Source organism: Rhamphochromis sp. 'chilingali', assembly GCF_963969265.1.
Source record: "Rhamphochromis sp. 'chilingali' genome assembly, chromosome: 3".
NCBI classification, from domain to species: Eukaryota; Metazoa; Chordata; class Actinopteri; order Cichliformes; family Cichlidae; genus Rhamphochromis; species Rhamphochromis sp. 'chilingali'.
The window spans coordinates 45,328,966-45,350,939 of record NC_137931.1 but is presented as its reverse complement, the minus strand read 5'-3'; the positions used below and the strand labels follow the sequence as shown (position 1 = coordinate 45,350,939).

Genomic DNA, 21,974 nt, shown 5'->3' with positions numbered 1-21,974 from the left:
TGCCTCGTTCTCAAGTTATCATGTTCACAAAATTGGATTTCCACGTCACCTGACACCTGCCCCCCTCGCTGGCGGGGTAACAACACTAAGCCTTTCAGGCTGAGGAGCAACAACAGCTGAAAATGAAAATCATCATCAAATGAAGTCATCACATTAAATTCAACAGACTGGAGGTATTAAAGCAACAACATGCTAATCAGCATGCCTACAGTACATGAACAGAAAGCATTGTCGTAGACCATTTAAATGTCAAAATGATCGTTTCTGGATATTATATCCATTTGGAGTAATCTAAGGATTACTAGTAATCTAACGAGTAATCTATTTTGTCACGTGGTAAAGTCATGTGACTGCAAAACCCCAGAGTGCTCCGTGCATGGCTTTACACAGTTTTTTTCTACTCTTGGATCTGTATGATGTCAGTGGGAGCAGATATTCATAATGTGGTCATCGCCACTGTCTCCACCCACCTGTTGTTCAAACCGGTTTAAAAGGGGCAGCTAATCAGCACAAAGGGAGGAGTGAGTGAGACAAAAGTCTTACTTTAGGACACATTGAGGGGCTGCACAAAGGCTCAATAAATCCTGCAAAGCTACTCAAATAGTCAAATCAGCAACAAAGACACAAAAAGACTAAGCGTATTCGAAGCAACTATTAAAGAAAACGAACACAAACACTACACTCAAATCCCGTTAAAGCCTTACTAGGGTCATCTATCTCATCCTCATCGCCTATGCCTGTTTTCCTTCCAACCTTATCAGGCTATCCCAGCTGTCTTAGGGTGAGAGCCAGGATATACCAATCTGTCGCAGGGCTAACACATAGACACAGACAACCATTCCCATCTATGGTCCATTTAGAGTATCCAGCTAACCTGTCCCCACTAACGGTCTTTGAACAGTGGGAGGAAGCCACACAAACACAGAGAGAAGATGCAAACTCCACACAGATCCCTGAATTGAACAGATTGGACTCAGGACCTTCTTGCTGCCACCCTATGCCCGTTTTGGTACCTCTGTATGTGTTTGTGCTGTTAACGAGTATCAGAATGCTTCCAGAAGAAAACATTATAATTCAAGAGAATGCTCGCACCCTTAGTTCTGCTTGTTCGAGGTTTATTGTGTTTGGGTCCTGAATGTCACAGGAACAAAAAAGGCCTGAATTACTCTGGCCTCTTTCTTTGGCGTCATGGTAACTGTGATGGAGAAAGTTCAACACGGCTTTATGTGCAACGCTGCAATGAAACCGAAGCTGAAACAGTGGCTCTCCCTCCGCCCCAGTGTCTTCATGCTTTAACTGGAATCATGACAGAAGATGTGTCACAATGATGGAGTTCTGCTGCGCGACATGTTGGCTGCAATTTAAAAAACAAAACAAGTACTTCTGAGAATAGCTATGCAACAGTTTAACTCATTACACATGTGATTCAGTCTCATAAAAACCCCAACATGAAATCTACAATAATCCTCTTACAAATGGCTACTGCACATGCCAGGGGAACAATAAGCTGCTCTCTGCTCAATTGAGCTGCATACTAATAGGGTGATTATGAGACCTAATTATCAGATGGCACTTGTCAGGAAGAGAAGCCAGTTTGCAGTTTGCCTGAGGATGAAATGCAAAACAGACACAAACTGTTGTTTCTACTGAACGGCATTCGGGCGCGTCTTCCTTTTACAGCTGGTTAGAAGTCAAGAGGACACTTTTTCAAATCGAACACCATCACGGTGCAACACTGAGACGTGTAGTCAGAAATGTGACACGCAGACAGGCCACGACCCTCACAGTCGGTCAACCTTACGCGCTGGATAATATTGACACGAGGCATGAATGACATCACACGTTGAAGAGGATATGAAATATGCATATTGCCTCAGGCCAGTGGTAGCAGGGACGGTGAACATCAACAACCCTGAGACAGTGAATGAGCACATGAGAGTGTGCACACAGTACGGCTGCTTTGCATTGTCTACTCTCTCCGTCTCTCTCTAACATACCCTAAATGTCTGAAGCACTTTTGTGCTAATTCAGTTCTGATGCTTGAAGTTGCTCTGGTGCCCTTGTGTCTGCCAGTGAGGGACAGCGCAGTTTTTGAAGACACACAGGCATCAGGGGAAAGATTCACCACATTTCCAATCTCTCACAGAGTTAATAATTCAACATTTAATATAAAAACGGGCTGTCCAGGAGGGAACAATAGCTGTGAATTATTGATCTCTCTCCTGTTGTCTCCAGATTATAAGAGGATATAGTGTAAATAAGGAGATAAATTATATCTGGAGAAATATTTGTTGCCCTCTGAAATGACCTAAAATGTATTAAACTTAAATTGCGAGTTATTGCTGCCATTTTTGGGACGTAGTTAAAATGTGAAGCAAATCCAAAGTCACTGAACGAGCAAATGAAAGAGTTTGAGCTCTCGTGTCTTTTCTGCCTCCAGTTCTTTTATTTTCACACATCTTTCATTGGAGTAATTGTAACGTTTGGGAGACGAGGCTCCCCGAGGCTTTAGCTTCCTTTCCTCCAATTACCACCAATGTCACCTCCCTTTCTTTTTTCACTCTTTTTATCTGTCATTCAATTGTGGCCACCATTTCCTTCTGTATGTCGCTCTTCCCGTGGGAAGCCCGAAAATAAATCTATCAGGACCACAGGAAGTACATCTATGCCGCCTTTGTAACCTATACACAAAAATGCAATCATGCGCAGGTGTGCTGACGCCCACGGGGCCAGTTTCTGTTTACAGTGACGTGAAAAAGAACATTTCTATGGGGCTGTATGGATTCCCGGGAACAAAATAAATATGTGTATGACTTTATTGGCCTCTTATATCTCTTACAATGTTGCTTCAGTACATTGAGATTCATGGAAACTGGTTCATGCACAGCTCAGGTCCCGCTGTAACGTTTCAGTCGGGTCTGGACTTTAACTCCACGTTGATTCTTTTCTTTTTCATCCATTCTGTTGTCGCTGTCCTGCTGCGTGACCCAGTTTGGGACAAGCTGTAGCTGTTGGACAAATGAACCTAAAATACTTTGGTATGCAGAGGAGTTCATGGTCTAGTCATTGACTGAAAGGTGCCCCGGTCCTGTGGTTCCAAAACAGGCGTCCCACCCCACTACATGTGACAGGTGAGCATTTTAACACCTACCCCGTTAATTCCCATGGAAGCAATAAGAGTCTACTTCATAATTCAAGGACTGACTTTGCACAGAATCCTTTCCTCACTCTTCACACTTTTCCATTATGATCTAGTTTTCAAATTGGTGTCTCCGTTTCCAGGTTTCGGGTTAGTAAATGTACTGACAATCAGCCAAAAGTCATCGCAGTAAGAGCTAAGAAAAGGAGACTGACCGGTATAACATCATCGTGAATTTGTGCTCTAAGCCAATCTGTGCCAGGTTCCAGTTATCTCTCCAGAGAAACGATGCAATATACTCGTCTAGTAAAGGACACTGTGTCCTCTGCAAGGCCCACATACTGTACGAACCCACCCACACCTCCCATCAAGCTGGTTGTAGTACCACTAAAATGCCCACTAAAACCTCTATAAACCTCTATACCTCTGGAGAAAAATTATTTAAAAGCCAAATCGAAAAGCTAAATTAAAAGAGTGCGGGTGTCAAACAAGAATTGTCCCTGAAAAGATGCTTTTCCCTGTTAATAAAAAGCTCTGCCATGGAAATCTGTAGCGTACACCAAAATAATTAAGTAACAGATGTAATGAGGCCAGTTTTTTCAGCATCTGCCACAGAAACATCTGAGCTTTTGTTTTTGTTTATACTGATTCACAATTTAAAAAAAAAAGGGATATTTTCTGTGAATTGACAAAAATTATATAATATAGATAATTTATATTACATAAGTCTGGACAATGAAATATCAAATTAAATACCTATTAAACTCATAGTTTCACTGGCCCAGGCCACTTAAGATCAAAGTGGGCTGGACGTGGCCCACGATGTCAAATTACTGCTGTGATTTAGAAAACACACAAACCCGGTTTAAGCAACTGTTGAAATAAAAACTTAATAAACTGAGACGGAGCATGTTTGCAAAATCTATCACAGAGGGAAAAGAAAAGAAAAAACCTCACATGTGGGCAAATGTATTCATAAAATTATAAATAAATAAAAGCAGATTAGAGTGGACACTGTGTAATGATTTGATTGGCTGTATTCTAATTAAGGACTAAAACACAGAAATATAGCAGCATATGGCCCTGCTGTCATCACCTATAGCTCACAATCACACCCACATGCTTGTAGCATGCAGCTCCGTGTGTGTGTGTGTGCGCGCATCTCTGCATGCAAATGTGCACAAGTGTGAAACTCTCTGCAAACAGTTGTATGTGAGTGCAGCAGAGATGGCCTGAGAAGATAAAAACATCAAGGCGCACAGCAAACACAAGGTCGCGCGTCTCTATTCTTCTATCCGTCACCAGCAGCCAGCTTTGTGTTCTTGTTACATTTCTATCGTTGAATGCAGGACAGATGCTATTTGGGCGTGCAAATATGCAAATTGAAATCGAGAAATTCTGCCAAGCAATGCAATTGATTAAAAAAATGATTCCTTTTAATCGTTTTAAAACATTTGTGTGAATCTGGGCTAGATAAATGATACGCAGTCAGCCATTCCTGATTTGCTACGCTCAGCAAAGCCTGGCTGATCTGCTGGCTGCCGGCCAAAGCTGTCAATTAAGCATTTCATCACTGATTTAAAAAATAACTCGCCTCATAACAAAGGTCAGATTATAGCGTGGAAGCCCCTGCTAATGCCACACAGATACAGTGAACCCCTGAGACGTCGAGGATCTTTTCTAATCAAGAGAGACAGATCTCATTACAATGACATGCTTCCCATGCTTGAGATTGTTGCGATCGCTCTTGCAGCTCGTTGTATGTGATGTGCAGTTGTTCACATGGCAAGCAGCCAAATCATATGATGGATGCGTTATGCTTATTTAACCTTTACATGATTCTCATTTGGGAAAAGAAGCGGCATCTCATTCGTGTGTTTAGTGTCCAGGTTGGTGTTTCTGAAAGGTTCACATCATGTTCATATGAGGATAGATATGTATGCTGGATGAAGCCATTATAGGGATTAGTAGAAGCCCTCCTAACTGCATTTAAGAGGCGAGAGGGTTTCCAGGATGACCTTGTCTCCTCTGAGTGCTGCTCACCTCTCCTTCACCCCTGTCCCTGATCAATCCCCTCCCCAAAACGTGCATTTTTCCTACTGCAATCCTCTTCCTGCTATTTCTGCCTTTCTTTGCCAGTTTTTCTCCGGCACACTGCCTCTGCACCATTTGAAAAAACCTCCCAGACTCCCCTCAAACACCCAAAATCTAAAAATACTATCTCAGCTGGAGCTGCTGCCTCTGAACTCCTCACCCTTTTCGAACATCACAACACTTGGTCCTCTAAATCAGCCCATACCTTTTCTTCTCCTCTTCGCCTCCACTTTATTCAGGCGAGATCTAATTCACTGATGAATAATGGATGGATGGATAGGAGACTTTCATCCACCATGCTTCTCTTTCTCTCGCTGTCTTTATCTTGTGGGAAGGCTATAGTGCTAATGCAGGGCAACATGCATTGGAGATGAGCCCAGGGACCTCCCACTCAGTCTGTTTGTCTGTCTGCTGCCTGAAGGATCTCTCTCACACACGATTTCTCAGTATTATACTCTTCCAGTCTGGTCACCGACAATCCCGATCTATATTGTAATTTCCTAAATCTTTAATTTTCATTATTGTTTCGTAATAATGACAGCAAACATGAATGTGGAGCGCTGATCATCCTTTCTTATCCCTTTCTTCATTCAGTCATTCAGTTTTTTAATCATTCTTTGTCTCAGTTCGATTGGTCCCTGACCTTGGTACAGCAATCCCAGCTTTATATTGACCCTGATCCTCCTCCTTCCTCCCCTCTAATACCCTCAGAAACCCCATCAAAGGACCAATCTATGAATTCACTGCTATGTCCACATTTCATTGCTTTGTAAGTTCAGTGATGGTTTGAACACCCATGGAAGCCAAACCTTGCATGGGTGCTCGAACAACTGCTCGAAACATCTTGATAACCATGTAGCGTACTGTATGTGGACTAACAGCCACGAAAAAGTCTGCATGGCTCATTTCCTATAAATTCCAATTGGATGTAGCAGGAGGACCGACATCGACACGTTGCAGGCAGTAAAATCTGTCTGCACCGCAGATGTAAAAGATCTCCCAAGGTTTGTTCAGTTTATTCACAGTTGCATATCTCAGCGTTGCCCCATTTACTTTTATTTGACTTCACATATCTGCTCAGGTGGCGCCCAGATTAAGGACCTAAATAAATAAATAAATAAAACCCCAACCCCCACAAAAAGCCAGCAATTAGTGCTTGGAAGCGAGCACAAGCAGCAGCTTGTCAAAGAGCCCATCAATAATGCAGGTGGGTGGGAGACCCTGGCTGGGCGACCACTGTCCTGATGAACCCTTCTGCCCGTCTACCTGTCTGTCTGCATGTCCATCTGGGTCTCTTTCTTTCGACTGCTTCTATCACCTCCCGCTGTCCTGCCAGCACCTGTTTTGCCTTTTTCACAAGGCACAGTATTGTCTGTTATGTCTTTTGGGCATGCATCCTTGAGTTGCAGTGTTGTTGTTTTTAAAACTACTGATCAACTATCGTTACGTGCTCAAAAAAAAAAAAAAATGGTGCTCTTTCAAAGATACTAAGGTACTTGCCAAACATGCCGTGTGAGTGGGTGCGTCACAGACTCCTCGTGTAATCCCAGACTAACGCTGGTTGAGACAGGCGAGAACTTTAGTGCTGGGCCGTATTATTACTTTCATATTTTACAGTTAAATCACAAAAAGGATTTGCATGACAAACTGGACCAAAGTGGGTCAGGTTTTGGTCCAGTGTCTTGCAAAAGTAACGCACCACTGCTGAGGGGAAAAGAACAAAAGGCAAAACATCATTTTTAAAGCACAGAAACATGTTCGGAAACAAAAGTTACAACTACGTGCTAAGGCGAGAAAATTGCACAAATTAGACGCATTCGACGCAGGGGCGAGAAAAGACTTGAGCGGGGAACAACAACAGCAATAACAGCTGCTGCTCCATCGCATACGCAAGCAGAATAACAATCAGCGCAGGCTAGCAGCTAACCTCTCATCAACAGCAGGCAAAATGGCGCGCAAGCAAACAGCTTAGGCAACAAAGGTATAGTGGAGATGTAGCTGTGATTAGTGGAGCTGCTTTATTACACAGATGAAGCACGAAACACCAACAACTACACAAAAGTGATGATTAGAAAGTGTTGGAGCCATGAGGCTGCTGACAGATGTGAAGAGTTGGTGTCCTGCCCCATGTTTTCATCAGTGTATGAAACTAAAAAGAAATGAAGAAAATGATCATCCAAGGGAAGCATGGCAACAACAGACTGACACACTGGAGAGGTGAGAGGGAAGCTGTGACGCTGTGGCAGAGGTATCAGGGCTCGGAGAATAAGAGCTAATGAGTGACGATTAAACGCGATTCATATATCTGTATCTGTGGTGTTGTGTAGTTTATGTTCTGTTACATCTTAGTCTTTGCAGCGAAGCTATGAAAGTATGAAATGAGGTCTGAGAGTAGTTTCATACAGCTCTTTGAGGAAATGACAAGCAGCATGATAGCATCTCAGCAAGAGAGTCATCATAAAGAACCTCTGACTGTCTTCCTTTCAGCTGTGGACTGAACGAGCCATGGCTGCAGAAGCATCACATTTCCTCATCAGCGATCGACGACTGACTATCATTTGAATATCATATATACAACATGAGAAGTTTTAGTGTTCACTCGTGGTATGTTAGGGATGTTTAATTAAAGGTAATTTCAGCAGAAATAAGCGCCTTTCAGTAGGGCTGCTCGATTAATTGAATTTTAATCACGATTACGATCTGGGCTTTCAACGATCATTAAAAATGACTGAGCCCATTATTAGCCCCTCCCTCGTGCTTTACTCTCGCGCTGCTCCGTGTGGCAAATCGAGCGCACCTCTCTGCATTTCGAACACAACAATTAAGAGCAGCGGTCTCCAACCTTTTTTGTGCCACGGACCGGTTTATGCCCGACAATATTTTCACGGACCGGCCTTTAAGGTGTCGCGGATAAATACAACAAAATAAAACTAGTACCGGTACCGAAAAAAAGAAGATTTATTCATAACACACGTGAAAAGACCCAGGAAAACAGAGTAAATGATAAAAACGATAACAAAATAACGCTGAACACCGATAAAAACCCTGAAAACTACACATTTCACACCTGAGCCTCAACTCTCACGGACCGGTACCAAACGACTCACGGACCGGTACCGGTCCGAGGCCCGGGGGTTGGGGACCGCTGATTAAGAGGACCCGAGGGAAGCTCGGAAAGCTCAGCAGAAGTTATTTGGAGAGGAGAGTGACTGCTGTTGGTTGAAAAGAGAGGTAAAAAACTTCAGTGGTGTGGAAACATTATGGGTTGGCGGAGTCAGACGTGCACCAAGTAGACACAGTGTGTAAACTTTGCTACGGTGTCGTAGCTGCACCACAGAGCAACACTGCAAAGCTCACTAAACACAGATGTTTACATTTTTCATTTGTTTCTTATATTGCAAACATTTGCACTGTTATCAGTATTTGCACTATTTTATATTATTTTTTGACAATCTTTAAAGTCATTATTCAACACATTGTTATTGTTAAATAAATATCATCAAATAATCGAGATCTCAATTTCAGTGAAAATAATCGTGATTATCATTTTTGCCATAATCGAGCAGCCCTACCTTTCAGCACAGCAGGCTAGAAGTAACAAAAAGGCGTCTTTTTTCATTATAAAGGTAAAGCAGTTCATTTCACCACAAAGACACAGTGCAGGCCGTTTCACAAGGCCGCGACACGACGCTCTTTATTTCATTGGATAAAACGTGGAAAGTCCTGAAGTTTGAATATCACAGCGGAGCAACAAATCTGAAGTGAAACCTTAAGTGCAGAAGGCGGTTGATGGTTTTGGATGCAGTGCAACACAAGAAACAATTAGCTGACTTGTCTTTGGTCTCATTTGTTCATTCAGAAATTGTAGTTCAGGAAAAATCTGCTCCCCTGAGTTATGAAGTCAATAATGTGCAACATCATTCCTTTTATCAGACCCCACGTGTGCTCGTGATGGTAAAAGGGTGCCCGCCAGATTCTCAGTGTTTATCCAGCCCCCCCTGCAGTCGAGCCCTGCACAGATACCATCACACTAATAGACTGCCCATTAAGAGAGTGCAGGAGGAAGGACACAAAGGAGGAGTAAGTGAATGAATGAGTGAGTGAATGAAACACAAGTGAATGACTGTAAGGAGCAGAAAACGTAACACGTTATAAATTACAGGCAACCGTGGCATGTGATCATGGCCAGGAATATGATGATGATGATGCAGAAATAAAGCTGTGTGTTTAGTATCTGGGCCCATTGTTCTCAGATCTCTGTAAGAACCAGCAGCCTAATTGAATTAGATCGTGGCACGACTCACTGCGATGGCTGGAACAGGGAGCACCAGAGAGCCAGCCAGCTGTTCCCCTTTTCTGTCTCCCCGTACAGGAGCAGACTTGTTTTAATTACAATTATTCCAGGACCAATGAGAGATGAAAGGAACGAGAACAAAGGCCCTAACGAGGGGTGAAGGGTCACGGTATCAGAGACGCATTAATGCGCATGTGTTGGTGCATGCCATTTTGCAACAAGATCCTTTAATTAGTGTACATCCGTCCTGCTGAACTGAACGATAACCGAGTGAAAATGAAAGTGCATTATTCTGTGGCACATTCCTTTGGTGGATCTCTGCAGCAGGAGTGCTGAGTGAGGGAATTCTGTTTGATAAATAAATAAAATTAACCACACGTGACACAGCCTACGCAATCCTGCATCAAACTGTAGCACTCCACGTATTTGCTGGTCATGTGCTGTCACAGATAAGTGATGCAAAGGCCGTGACAGAAGCTTCAAAATGTCTGTTCAGTGCAATGTCTATGTTACACAGCTCTATCAGGTACAGCGTCTAGTGAGAAAGCAGAGCGGGTGAGCAAGTAGTCATAACCCAGTAAACTGGTTCCCTCAGGCGAGGATTCACCCGCCGAATACCAAAAAGCTGCTTTTTATAAAGACTGAGGTGGGAGCGAGACAGCGAGAGAAAAGCAGAACGAAGCACATCAGGAAACCAAATCCTTTCTGATGAGGCTCCATCGAAAAATAGTTTATATGCTGTAATTACATTTAACATTATTAATTAACTAGGCCTTTATAGATGAGTTATAAGCTACAAATTAAAAGCAACGTTTCTGCTGTCAGGGAAAATCCTCCTCCAACATTAAAATGATGAAGGTTTAATGTTGGGCTTGACATTACAATGACTGCAATTCATTGTTAGCTACTCTACACAAGGAATGTCAACAAATGTGCTGCTCAGATACTAAGCAACAGTAAATATTAGTATCAGCTGAAGACTCGAAACACTGATGAAGTCTTTCTGGAGGTCAGTAGAGCTCCGGTGTCAACGACAGTCAAGTTTGAGACACTTACTATAAATATTAACCCCACACAAGTTAATGTTAGGAGTTTAACACGTAGCAACTACCAGGCAGTAATATTAGCCTTCTATTATTATTATTATGGTAGCAGCTAGTGCTCATGAGTAACATTACTGTGTTATCTATGTAGCAAAGCTTACCGAAACTATTTCATCAGCGTTTAAAATATGGAGCCAAGTCACCAGAAGCACAACATCAGCTTCAATCTAAAAATACTGTCTCTTATTTTTTGCACCACTGAAGAGAATCTTAAAATATTTCCAATATAAACAACATAAAGTTAAATTACAGAACTTTTCTTGCACTACATCAGCACGGGACACCACACTTTAACTTACAATAATAGTTCAGCAATACTGATCAATCTAATAAACTTAGACCTACACCATCCTCCCTATTCTGGTATTTTAAAGAGTACTTAGCGTAAATATTAAGCAACCTAACTAATAGGGTTCCAACTCCCAGCAACAACAAAATTAAATAAATGAAAAATAGGGAACCACCCCTCACGCGCCACCTCATGATGCTTAATCGACGTAACCAACCTTAATTTGATGCAGTGTGAAAAAAAAATGCACAGAAATCAATTATTTTTCAAGAAATATTAAATAGATTCAACATCTTTCTTCAACAAAATTGCAGACTGCACAGATGGTACCTTCCCAAAGTAAAAAGTACTATAGCTTACTAGGGTATATATATTAGACTTAATAGTCACTATATACAGTAATTGACTTCTATTCATTTTACATCAAATTAAAACTTTGGGTGTCAGATAATTATTTATTAAAAGCTCGACATTTTAAATGAGAATAAGAAAGAAAAGTATGTCTTTGTGCCCCCTTTTCCCTGTTCATGCCCTATCGGCCACCCTGGCTAAACTTTGCTAGATCCGCCCCTGCACAGTTACCAGCCGTCAGCTACGTAGAAAAAGATCCTCGAGTAGAAAGTAATATTAAATAAATTCTAACAACAGCTTATCAAGCTTAAACGTGCTGCTGTTGTTCAGCCGCTGGTTTCCTCTTTCTGGCGCAAAGTGGACCAAAAACAAACGAGAGACGGACTCGCGACAGAAAAGCCGATCAGCTGATTTAAGCAGTTTCACATTGAAGTAGCAGCCGGAGAGCGAGAGGCAGTCGCTTGTTAAGCTTAGCGCAGGAATGCTTTACAAACATTCAGAGATGGACTTACACACTTGCTTTACTTCTCTCGGGGATAACTTTGTCGGAGATGAAATGCCGGGTTGCTAGCGAAGCTCCAAATGCTATCCAGACCACCGACAGGTCCCGCATGCCACAGCCGCTCTATCACGTGATGCATACTGCTCCGACGTGCTAACGTTCTGAGGTGAGTTACGGCATGTTGCAAGTTTTGTGAGGTGCTTTCGTGATATTTAATGGATCGGATTACATTTTTTATTTTTCTCCGATATCCGATCCAGTAATTTAGGTCAGTATCGGACCGATACCGATACGTAATATCGGATCGATACCGATACGTAATATCGGATCGGTCCATCTCTACATAACACATCCTAATATTGTTTCTGTTATGAAAAGTCAACGGCCACAGGAGAGCGTGCTTTTCAGGGCTCAATAATGCCATTTGTCTCCGCCGCCATTTTCATTATGGGCTCTCTGGCTTTCCCAGCAAACACAACTCTGCTACAGACTTTGACTCTCGCACACATCACACTCCTTTCTCTGCACGTGCTCGCTGCAAAAATGAGCGAGGAGAAGACAAATCGCTGTGATCGAGCAGGGAACTCTGTCACACTGATGGCAGAATACGATTTTGAACTGATCGATCGAGCCCGTCGCTTTTCATAAGACATGCTCACCTATCTTGCGTCAAGTTGACAGAGGCAGAGCGCAGTGACCCATGAGTACAGCTCAGACCTGAGACAGGAAATAATTCATCATCCACATCGAGGCTGCCTAGCCGAGGAGACGCTCTTAAAGGGAGAGTCTGAGCTCGACTGCTAACAAGCAGACAATATCACTAAATTCAAGAATATTCACACAAACACAGTAACTACTTTATGTAGTTTTAAATAGAATTCTTATTAATATTATAAATAATAAATGTCCAGAAATGAGTCAAAAATAAAGTCAACAAAGATTGATTTTTGAGTCTGACGCTGACAGAGATGGAGCGCTCTCATCATTGCAGTCTCAGCGCCTGTTACATCTTTGTCATTCACAGATAGTCAAACTCACATCCACACCAAACCCACTCAGCAGGAACACAGCAAAACACTGAAAAAGAAAAAATCCCTACACGGGCTTGCGCGCGAGCTGCACCCAAACCCTGAATCTACTTCAGCCGCATCATAAAACTCGGATGTTCCCCAAATGAAAATCTGTGTTTTCCTTCCACGTTTTTCACCTCGTTGTCCCACCTGAATTGGCTCAGCGATCCACCAGCGGGGCTCGCCCCACAGTTTAATAACCACAGCTCTCACAAGTGTTTCATGTCACATCATTAGGTACACCCAAACCCTGCAACTGAAGAAAGTTGTTTACGTCACAAACTGGTGTCTAAAATAAAAACAAATGGTTTACATTCTTTCCCACACTACACACACACTCTGAGGCCAAAGAGTAATTATAGCTGGCAGCCTTCCTGCTATTTGGTGCACTGAGTGCCGCTGGCCTTCTCGGTTCTGGTCTTCCTTGTTAACCATCGTTGCTTAGGATTTTTAGGGTGTTTGAACGCTCTCTGTTTACATTACATGAACATAAAACAAACAGTAAAAATGCTTCATTTACTCCTCAGCCCTCTTCTCTTTGCATGTGTTTATTACTTTAAGCAGGTTAGCTTAAAGTTAAGTCACAGACTGAAGTGAGTGGCAGCGTGTTAGCTGTGATTTACACCTATTTTTAGCAGGGCTGTTATTCTGGTGATGCCCAAAAAGGGGGTACATAAGTGTGTGTCTGGGAGTGTGTTTTCCTCTGTCTGTGTGTCTGGATTTCTTTATCCACATAAGCAGCTTCCTTACCTTCTATAGATGGAGCTTGGTCCTGGGCAGCATATAGCATATCCTTGAATGCCTGATGAGGAAGAAGAGAAAACAAATATGAGTGTCTGCAAACAACAAAAACAAAAAGCGGCTTTGAGCAAAAGACATTCACAATTTCACAGAGCCTGTGATTTCACAGAGAGGGCTGCACATGTGCAAAGTGACTGTGGTTTGATTTAGATGGGATGATAAACAGCTAATTGCTTGAATTAGCTCATTATCTAAAATCCCATCAGTTGTAAAGGTGTGTTTACAGTAGATAAATGGGGTGATTAGAATAAACCATAAGGTGCCAGAAAATTGTTAGAAACATCTGCATACAGAGAAGGACCTTAAAAAGGACTTCAAGAGCTATTAACTAAATTACAGTAAAGACCAGGCAGCTGTTAACATTATAGACAAAGTCTGCACAGCATAAGCTTCATTTTAAAACGCCCGCTTGTTACTACATTATTGTGTTTGGTACACTGAGCACTGTGAAATCATGTGATTATACATGAAAACATAAAAACACATACAAACCCCGAACCAAAGGGATATGAGTATGCCCCACCCTGCCCACTGCCTCTCACATAGTCCAGCCCGGCTCCAGGAAAAGTTTTCTTGAAAGACGGATGAATACAAAAGAATGACTCGGTGGACAGAGCACAGGTAGCACCTTTTATCCAAGGGTTCAGAAGAAACCCACGCACTATCACAGAGGTCTGTGCGTCCTGTGACCACCATGCTCTCTTCTGAACATGCAAAACCTGCACAAAACCATTCAAATCATTCGTAGCCTTTCACATTTACCCTTTCTGAAGCCCTCGCTGCACTCAACAAGACTTACTGATGCTTATTCTCACTAGCACGTATATTGATCTCCCTTTAGCCCATCAAAGAGACTCATTACAGAACGAAAGCAGTGCTCTTAGGTGAGCCTAACTAGATCTAGTCAGTATATCTGAGCCTCACCCACTAACTTGGGCTCATTCCCAACCAGAGAGGTGACATTCCACGTCCCTGTGGCCAAACTTGTCAACTGGGAATTGGATGCCAGGACCTCTGCTCCTGACTGGCACCTGATCCACATAGCACTAAAAGCTATGGCCCCTTCTGCAGGTATTGAGCCCACCGGAGGGCAGAAGCTGGGCCCAAGACCCAATTTGGAGCAAATTAGCCCCGACTATACAGATACTGGGATAATCAAGCAAACCCCATACACAACAAAGAGGCAATTCATAGAGAGACAGTGGTAGCATAAAACATAATTGCCCTATGACTATATTATAATGTGACAATTTATGAAATAAATAATTAAAGGAATAGCAGATTGACAAAAGCTGAGAGACAAACTGGCAGATACAAAGCAGAGATAGCAGCTGTGGTTAAACGGGGTCGCTTCTTTTCAGTGAGACTGATCGTGAAGATAATGGAAACAGACGACTGCATGCTGGCTCGTTTGGACATTTCCTCATAACTTTTTTCACAATAAGGACATCTTTGTAACCAAACTGCTCCAGAATAAGAGGAAAAAAGGAAATTATAATTTTGGACTTTTCTTTAAATTAATTGTGAAGTAAAATCTGAGCTTTGCACCAAATTTCATGTTTCAGGTAAAACATAGGTGCCAATATATGTGCTGTCATTATCATCTCTGTCTGGGGTCAACATGGGAGAGACAGAGAGGACTGTGAGGACTCCTGAGTGTGTGTGTGTGTGTGTGTGTGTGTGTGTGTGTGTGTGTGTGTGTGTGTGTGTGTGTGTGTGTGTGTGTGTGTGTGTGTGTGTGTGTGTGTGTGTGTGTGTGTGTGTGTGTGTGTGTAAACCACTCAGAAATCCAGTGCATTAGCTGAAGCCTGGACTGTTGATACTTGATACTAAGTTCCTCTGTGAATTATATGCAGTGAGACTGCAGCTCTGGAGCCTAATCCTGGAGGTAAACATTTCTTTATGCAGCATTCGCCCCATTTTGTCTGATTAAAATCACAAAGGGACCAACTGTGGACTCACACACGGCTCGCTGATGTCCAGTTAATAACTAACAGTTAGCAGCTGATATGGTCAAGTGATAGGTGGGAAGTAGAAGTACAGATTCAGATGGAGGGGGAGTTCATTAAGGTGGAGGCATTGCCATGGCGATGGCTGTGACGGGAAAGGGGGGCAGGGTGTCTTGGGACGGAGATAAATTTGCAGTAATCATTGGTGAAACCTGTAGACAATAACTAAGCCAAAGCTTTCAGGGCCATCAGTTAGAATTACTAAACATTAACATGACGATGTGGCATACTCACATCTGAGATGGGCTCCAGCCGCCCACCCCCATGACCCTGCACTGGATAAGTGGAAGAGGATCAATGGATTCATGCATGGATGGAAGAGGATGGATGGATGGATGCATGCGTGGATGCATGGATGCATGGATGGATGGATGGATGCATGGATGGATGGATGCATGGATGGATGGATGGATGCATGGATGGATGGATGGATGCGTGGATGGATGGATGGATGCATGCGTGGATGCATGGATGCATGGATGGATGGATGGATGCATGGATGGATGGATGCATGGGTGGATGGATGCATGCGTGGATGGATGGATGGATGCATGCGTGGATGCATGGATGGATGGATGGATGGATGGATGGATGGATGGATGGATGGATGGATGGATGGATGGATGGATGGATGCATGCATGGATGCATGGATGGATGCATGGCCCACACCAGATTTATGTCACTATTGAAACTAGACCTCTATAGCAGAGTATCCATGTTAGTGAATACTGTGTGTGGACTTCAATCCTTTAAATGCTGAATCATGTTGAGAGGACACTAGCCAAAATATTTGGCCAAATCATTGCTCTGTGATGCTTGAGATCGTGCTTGAGGAAGTGCGAAGCGTACATTATTAGTCTGAAGGGATCTATGGATCACTTCAATCTGCAGCTCAGCGTCTGAGTGGATGCCTGCATGTAAAGCGAACATGGGAGGAGAGGATAAAGGGAGGGGAGGAGGGGAGCAGAGGGCAGGTCTGGTCGGGGACCAGATGTCCTCCCAGTGGGGGAGGAACGATGAGGTGAGGATGCAAGGAAGGAGGGAGGTATAGAGATGGGGCCTCTCAGCAGTTGCCATGCCATGCCTGTTGTATGCATAATGTTCAAATTGTTGCGCAGTGCTGATAAATCATACTTTCACTGAACAGGGTACAGTTACGTTTCTGTAATGGCTACAACGACACAAAGCTCGCTGCGCTTGTTTAGACCTTTAAATCACTCAGATTAATTACAGAAAGGCAAGACTTGACCTTTGAACAGTCACTGAAATCACACACATCCCTGTTATTCTGCAACACTTTGCTCGTTTGAATTGTAAATGTGAGTCTCTGCGTGCACTCTCCTCCTCCTCCTCATCTAAGCTTACATGAGTGATTAGGCTGCTGAGCTAAATGCAAAAGTGTCCTTGTTCTCTCGCCCACACACATACACGCACACACCTGAATCACTGTCCTTCATCTGTTCTCATAACTGTGCTGCTCAATACAGCTGCCAAACACAATTGTTACTTACAGTCTACATCTTACCTGCGCTAATATATTCACGTTTGAAAAACTCACTAAATTGTACCTGTTGTTGTAAGATTTCATCATGTTGCATCACATTTAAAGGGAAAAATCTTATCAGGCTGCAGTTTGGCATAAATCTGGGGTTGGCAGGACATACACACCTCCATATCAAACAGCTGTTTAGCATACAGGTTTATAACTGCAGTCCTACAGGATAAAGCAAACACCTAATTGCCCAATCACTCAATTGGCTTGTCAATGCTTCCACATTTGAATGAGGTGCGTTACTAACTAGAGCCTCTATATGCTGGAACAGCCACTTTGCTGCATCCTTTTCATCTGCATAGAAACCGGCTGACCAATCTAAATGGGCGCCACAGTTTTCCACACTAAAGGGCGCTCTTTAAAAGTGAAAACTGTGCAGCAGGTTAATGAGTTCAACCAGCACACAAAGCCAAGAACATAACTTCAAACCACAGTCAGTTTGGATGAGACTGACAGAATGAGCAGAAGTGTCGCGGCTTCTACATGAAAACGATGCTGCAGGAATGATGTCAGCGTGTCATTACTACAATGCAACAGTCGCATCTGTGTGCGACGGCTTCACCAAAACAACAGCCCACGAAGTGATGCAGCTTGGGTTGCATCACAGCAGCATATCAAAGCTTTTGCATCTCCCAGAATAAAAAAATTCATTTCTGCTTCATCTAAGTGACTCACTTCTCTGAAGTCGACCGAGTTCAGTTTAGCTTCATGTTTGGCCCTATCTGCCGACTCGTTTCAGAGGAAAATCCAATTCTTCTAATGAAGTGTCCGTCATCTATAGGTGTGAGTCCTCTCCCACCCCGCCCACTCAGTGTGTGGTCACAGAGGTCGCACAAAGACTGAAGACTCCCACGATGACATAAATACACGAACACATTCTCGGTCAACAAACTATATATGATTCAGATCGGAGCAAGAGTATGAAGTGCAGACACAGGAGAGCAACTCTCCTACATCATTTAAAAATAGGAGCTTACATATGTGACGAGAACATGTTTGTAAAGACTGTTTATTTTAAATGGTTAAAAAATGTAAATACTAACTCCCGGCTACACGAGTCAGTCATCAGTGATCAATCACAGCTGTGTTTTAAAGGATTCGTCATTCGCCTTTCAGTTCTCATGTCTAATTTCTGGATCACATGCAGAGACGATAAGAGTCGATCACTGAATACAATAAAGAAAAAAGGACATATTATAGAACTCAGCTGGCTTTAATAATAGCTCTTCCTTAAGTGCATTAATATTATCAACTTAAATGTCAAATTCAAGATTATGTCCCAGAAAAGAGCAACCATAAAACCAACACTAATCACAGAGAAAATATATCATCCATCTCAGGTCAGCGAGTGCTGCACTGAATACTGGAGGTGTAAAATGGCTGGTATGGCCATGCATCTGTCCCTGGGCTTCAGTGTGCTTCAGTCTGTACATACAAAGACAACATACTGCACTCACATGCATGTTAATCACCATTTTTTAATTTTTAAATAAATTTTCCCAGGTTTCCCAGCTATGCCTATTCATTTTTTCTTTCCTTTTAATTATAGTGTCCAAAGATGTTTTCATTGCACAACAATGACAGCATATCATGTTGTCAAGAGCAAGAGATCCAAATGTCTGCTGTACCAACAGACCAGCTTAACATCATCATTCAGGGCAGGATACCAAAATAAAACCGGCGCACTGAGCTTCTGTTGAGTCTGGGCTGCTGAGGGTGAAGAGAACGGGGTCTTTGTCTATAATTCATAGAGTCAAATGGAAGTGAGCAGTCTGTCCTGTCAATGCATGTCTGCACTAAAGCTCTCACTGTAGAGCCAGCAAGAAGTGGGGTGTGAAATTAAAATACTCTTCAAGTAGTGTACAACACTCAACAACAAAAAAGCATGTGTGCACACAAAGATGTTGCTCTAAATCAACAGATATCAAAACCAGACAGGTTAGACGAAGCCCTGCAGGCTGATTCACAGACAGCTATTCCTGGTTGACTGAGAAAAATGATAATAAACATCATTTTAGTCTCAAAGTCTTGCAAAAAAATATGCTTTCTTATATTTTTGACTCGTTAGAAATGTGAAATTTTTGGAACACATTGCACTCAATTGGTGGAAGAGATATAACCTTTGTCTTTAGTTAGAGTGATGAAAATAAATGTTAATAATTTAAGGAGGTGATTTTTTTTTATTTTTTTTTGGGGGGGGGGGGGGGGGGGGTCTTTGGACAAAGAGCGTCTTTTATTATTATTTTTTAACAATGCACCATCAGTTAACATGATGATAAAAAATGATGTGACCGAACAAAAAGAAATGTTGAAAATTGGGTTGTTTTGCAAAGAAATGTGAAAAATAAACACAAAGACAATCTTCAGTTTTTTGTTTTGTGTGAAGCTCTCCATAATTGTTAAAATAAAGAAAATAATAATAACTTTAATTTTTTCCACAGTATGAAAAAAATGTTTTGGTTTTTTTAATCAAACAGAGTTTTTATGTTTATTTTCATATGTGTTAAAATCAACAAACAGCAATAACAAACGCTGAATGCTCCCCATGGCTCTTAACAACCGCAGTCAATTTCCCCTCCATAAACAATAGGCATCCCTTATCTTTCCCGTCGTTTATTGCCCTCAGGAGCAGGCTTTACTGAAACTGGAAAAAATAAATCAAACTTAAAACACTTTACATTTTCTCTTAGTTAATCGCGACTCTTTTCTTCCAGTTTCCTGAAGCTCTATGAAAGCAGGTTCGTTTTGGTCAGCGTCCGTTCCCACCTTAAATTCATTTTTAAAAAACATAAATTCTGCTTTACCTCATACTGAAGATACTGTTTCCTCCACTCTGGAGTGATATGGGACGAAAGATGCTCCGCGAATTTCATTTTGCCGGAACAAGTGTCCTCCTCAAAGCGCTGTTAAATCCGAGCGCGGCTGTCCCCTTCCCCGTCGACGCGACTTTTATTTTATCAGTCAACTTGCTGGCTCAACATGCGGCGCGTCAGCGCGGCACACTGCGCTCCTGCTCACTCCACTTCTGGCTCGTCCCGGTCTGCGCACTCCCTGCAGATCCCGTCCCACATACTATTTCATGGGAGAGACAACGAGAACAACAACAGTGGCCTCCCTTTAACAGGTGGTCGGGCGACAGGTTACTGGAGCCGGTGAAAGTGGCTCAGTGACTTTGCTCGGTCCCTCCCTGGGCAAGTCTGGGGACACTGCGGTCCGCCATCGCTATGAACCGCTGTGACGTGGTTGCGTCAGCAGAGCGCGCAGTGTAACTCGGACACTGTTGGGACCTCGTGAAAACTGTTAGTGGTGCACCGTGGGACCCCTCACAGTCTTCGCTTCACTTCATTTCCTTTGGGGTTTTGTACAGTAGTTAGAGAGGCAACTGTCTGCTGTGTGTTTCTACAAAAAGAAGAAGGAATAAAGTTTTTTACTTTTTTAAAGACATATAAATATATATTTAAACTGACCAACCAACAGTAATAACTCATTTAAAACTTATACAGTTTTTCTTTAACTAAAACGTGTCTGTGAGGTTTATCTCTCTGCAGATAATATGGCAGAAAGTCACGTAGACAACAAATTATACGCACTTTGATGCTTAATGTAAGCTGCTTGTAGCTTTCGGTCTAAAAACAGGTTCACAAGAACACGAAAACAGGCTACCACTAGCTTTGTAAAAATATCCTCATTAATACTGTTAATATACTGGGAAGTTCCCCGTGTTTACCGCATATGAAGTAGAACAGAAACAGAAAGATACGAACCAGAAATAATTCGGAAGTTGAGCTTTTTCTCAAAGAGGAAAAAAACGTTTAATTTAATAGAAACGTTATTGACTTAAGCTTAGGCTACTCGATTATTGAATCCATTTTCGTCCTGGTGAACGTGATGAGCGACATCATGTACTTGGGATAAAAAGTGCCAAACGCAAAAATAAAACATCTTTGTGTTAATAGCACCATCTGCTGGACACGATATGTTAATACATTGTTTTCACAAAGCTGAGTGTTGTGGCAGGTGTCGCAAACATTCAGGTTGATTAATATGTGCTGCAGTAGAGTCCAAGTAGAATTAAAACATTTATAAAAAATGTGGTGGACAGAAAAACGTCGTTAAAAAGTTTTAAATTGAGGCCCTTAAAGGGTTTTTCTGCCCGAACGAATGTGAATGGAGTTTGTTTTAGAACTTAGATTTGATGCTATTTATTTATCCATAACTATTGTTGCAATTCATTACTGCTCTTTTTTAAACTTGGTCTTTTTAAACTGTATTGCTTATTGCACTGTAGAGGCTGGTGAGAAACCGTATTTCGTTTCAGGCTGAGTAACACCAGAGCAAATGTCAATAAACTTACTGAGTCTTAAAATTAAGCTATTACCTTCTTGTCTGTAGTTATCCTCATTTTAGGATAATGAGAGTCCCTTATAAAACAGAACCCATCGCATGCACACATATCACACTAAAATGTTCTACCAGGAAATGTCTGTGATGGAGTATACAGTGAATGGACGGGCTGTCCAATCCTTGTATTTTTCTTCCAAGTTTCCAGACCCTCATTTTTAGCCACTTTGTTACTAACAGTCTGCCACAAAAACGCAATTTGTTCTATTTGTTTTAGGGGAACTTGTGAAAAATGTCTAAGCTCACACAGTTTGACGGATATCTGGACTCAGACTGGACTAGGTACCAACAAGGTGATTCCTAAAAACGTTGCATATCTCAGCATGGTGAGCAGCATGCTTTTTGTTTTGTTTTTTAAGGAGGAAGAA

At 42.3% G+C, this 21,974-nt stretch overlaps 1 protein-coding gene across 1 annotated transcript in view; it reads right to left on the bottom strand.

Annotated features, from left to right (window-relative positions):
• Positions 1–20,444, bottom strand: part of xpr1a (xenotropic and polytropic retrovirus receptor 1a) — a 72,968-nt gene extending 52,524 nt beyond the window's left edge. The window contains exons 1-2 of the mRNA XM_080877290.1: positions 20,010–20,444; positions 13,593–13,644 (exon numbers count right to left, since the gene is read on the bottom strand). Of these exons, the coding sequence (XP_080733416.1) occupies positions 13,593–13,644; positions 20,010–20,078 (121 nt within the window). The 5' untranslated portion in view covers positions 20,079–20,444. The remainder of the gene's footprint in view (positions 1–13,592; positions 13,645–20,009) is intronic.
• Positions 20,445–21,974: the final 1,530 nt, after the last annotated feature.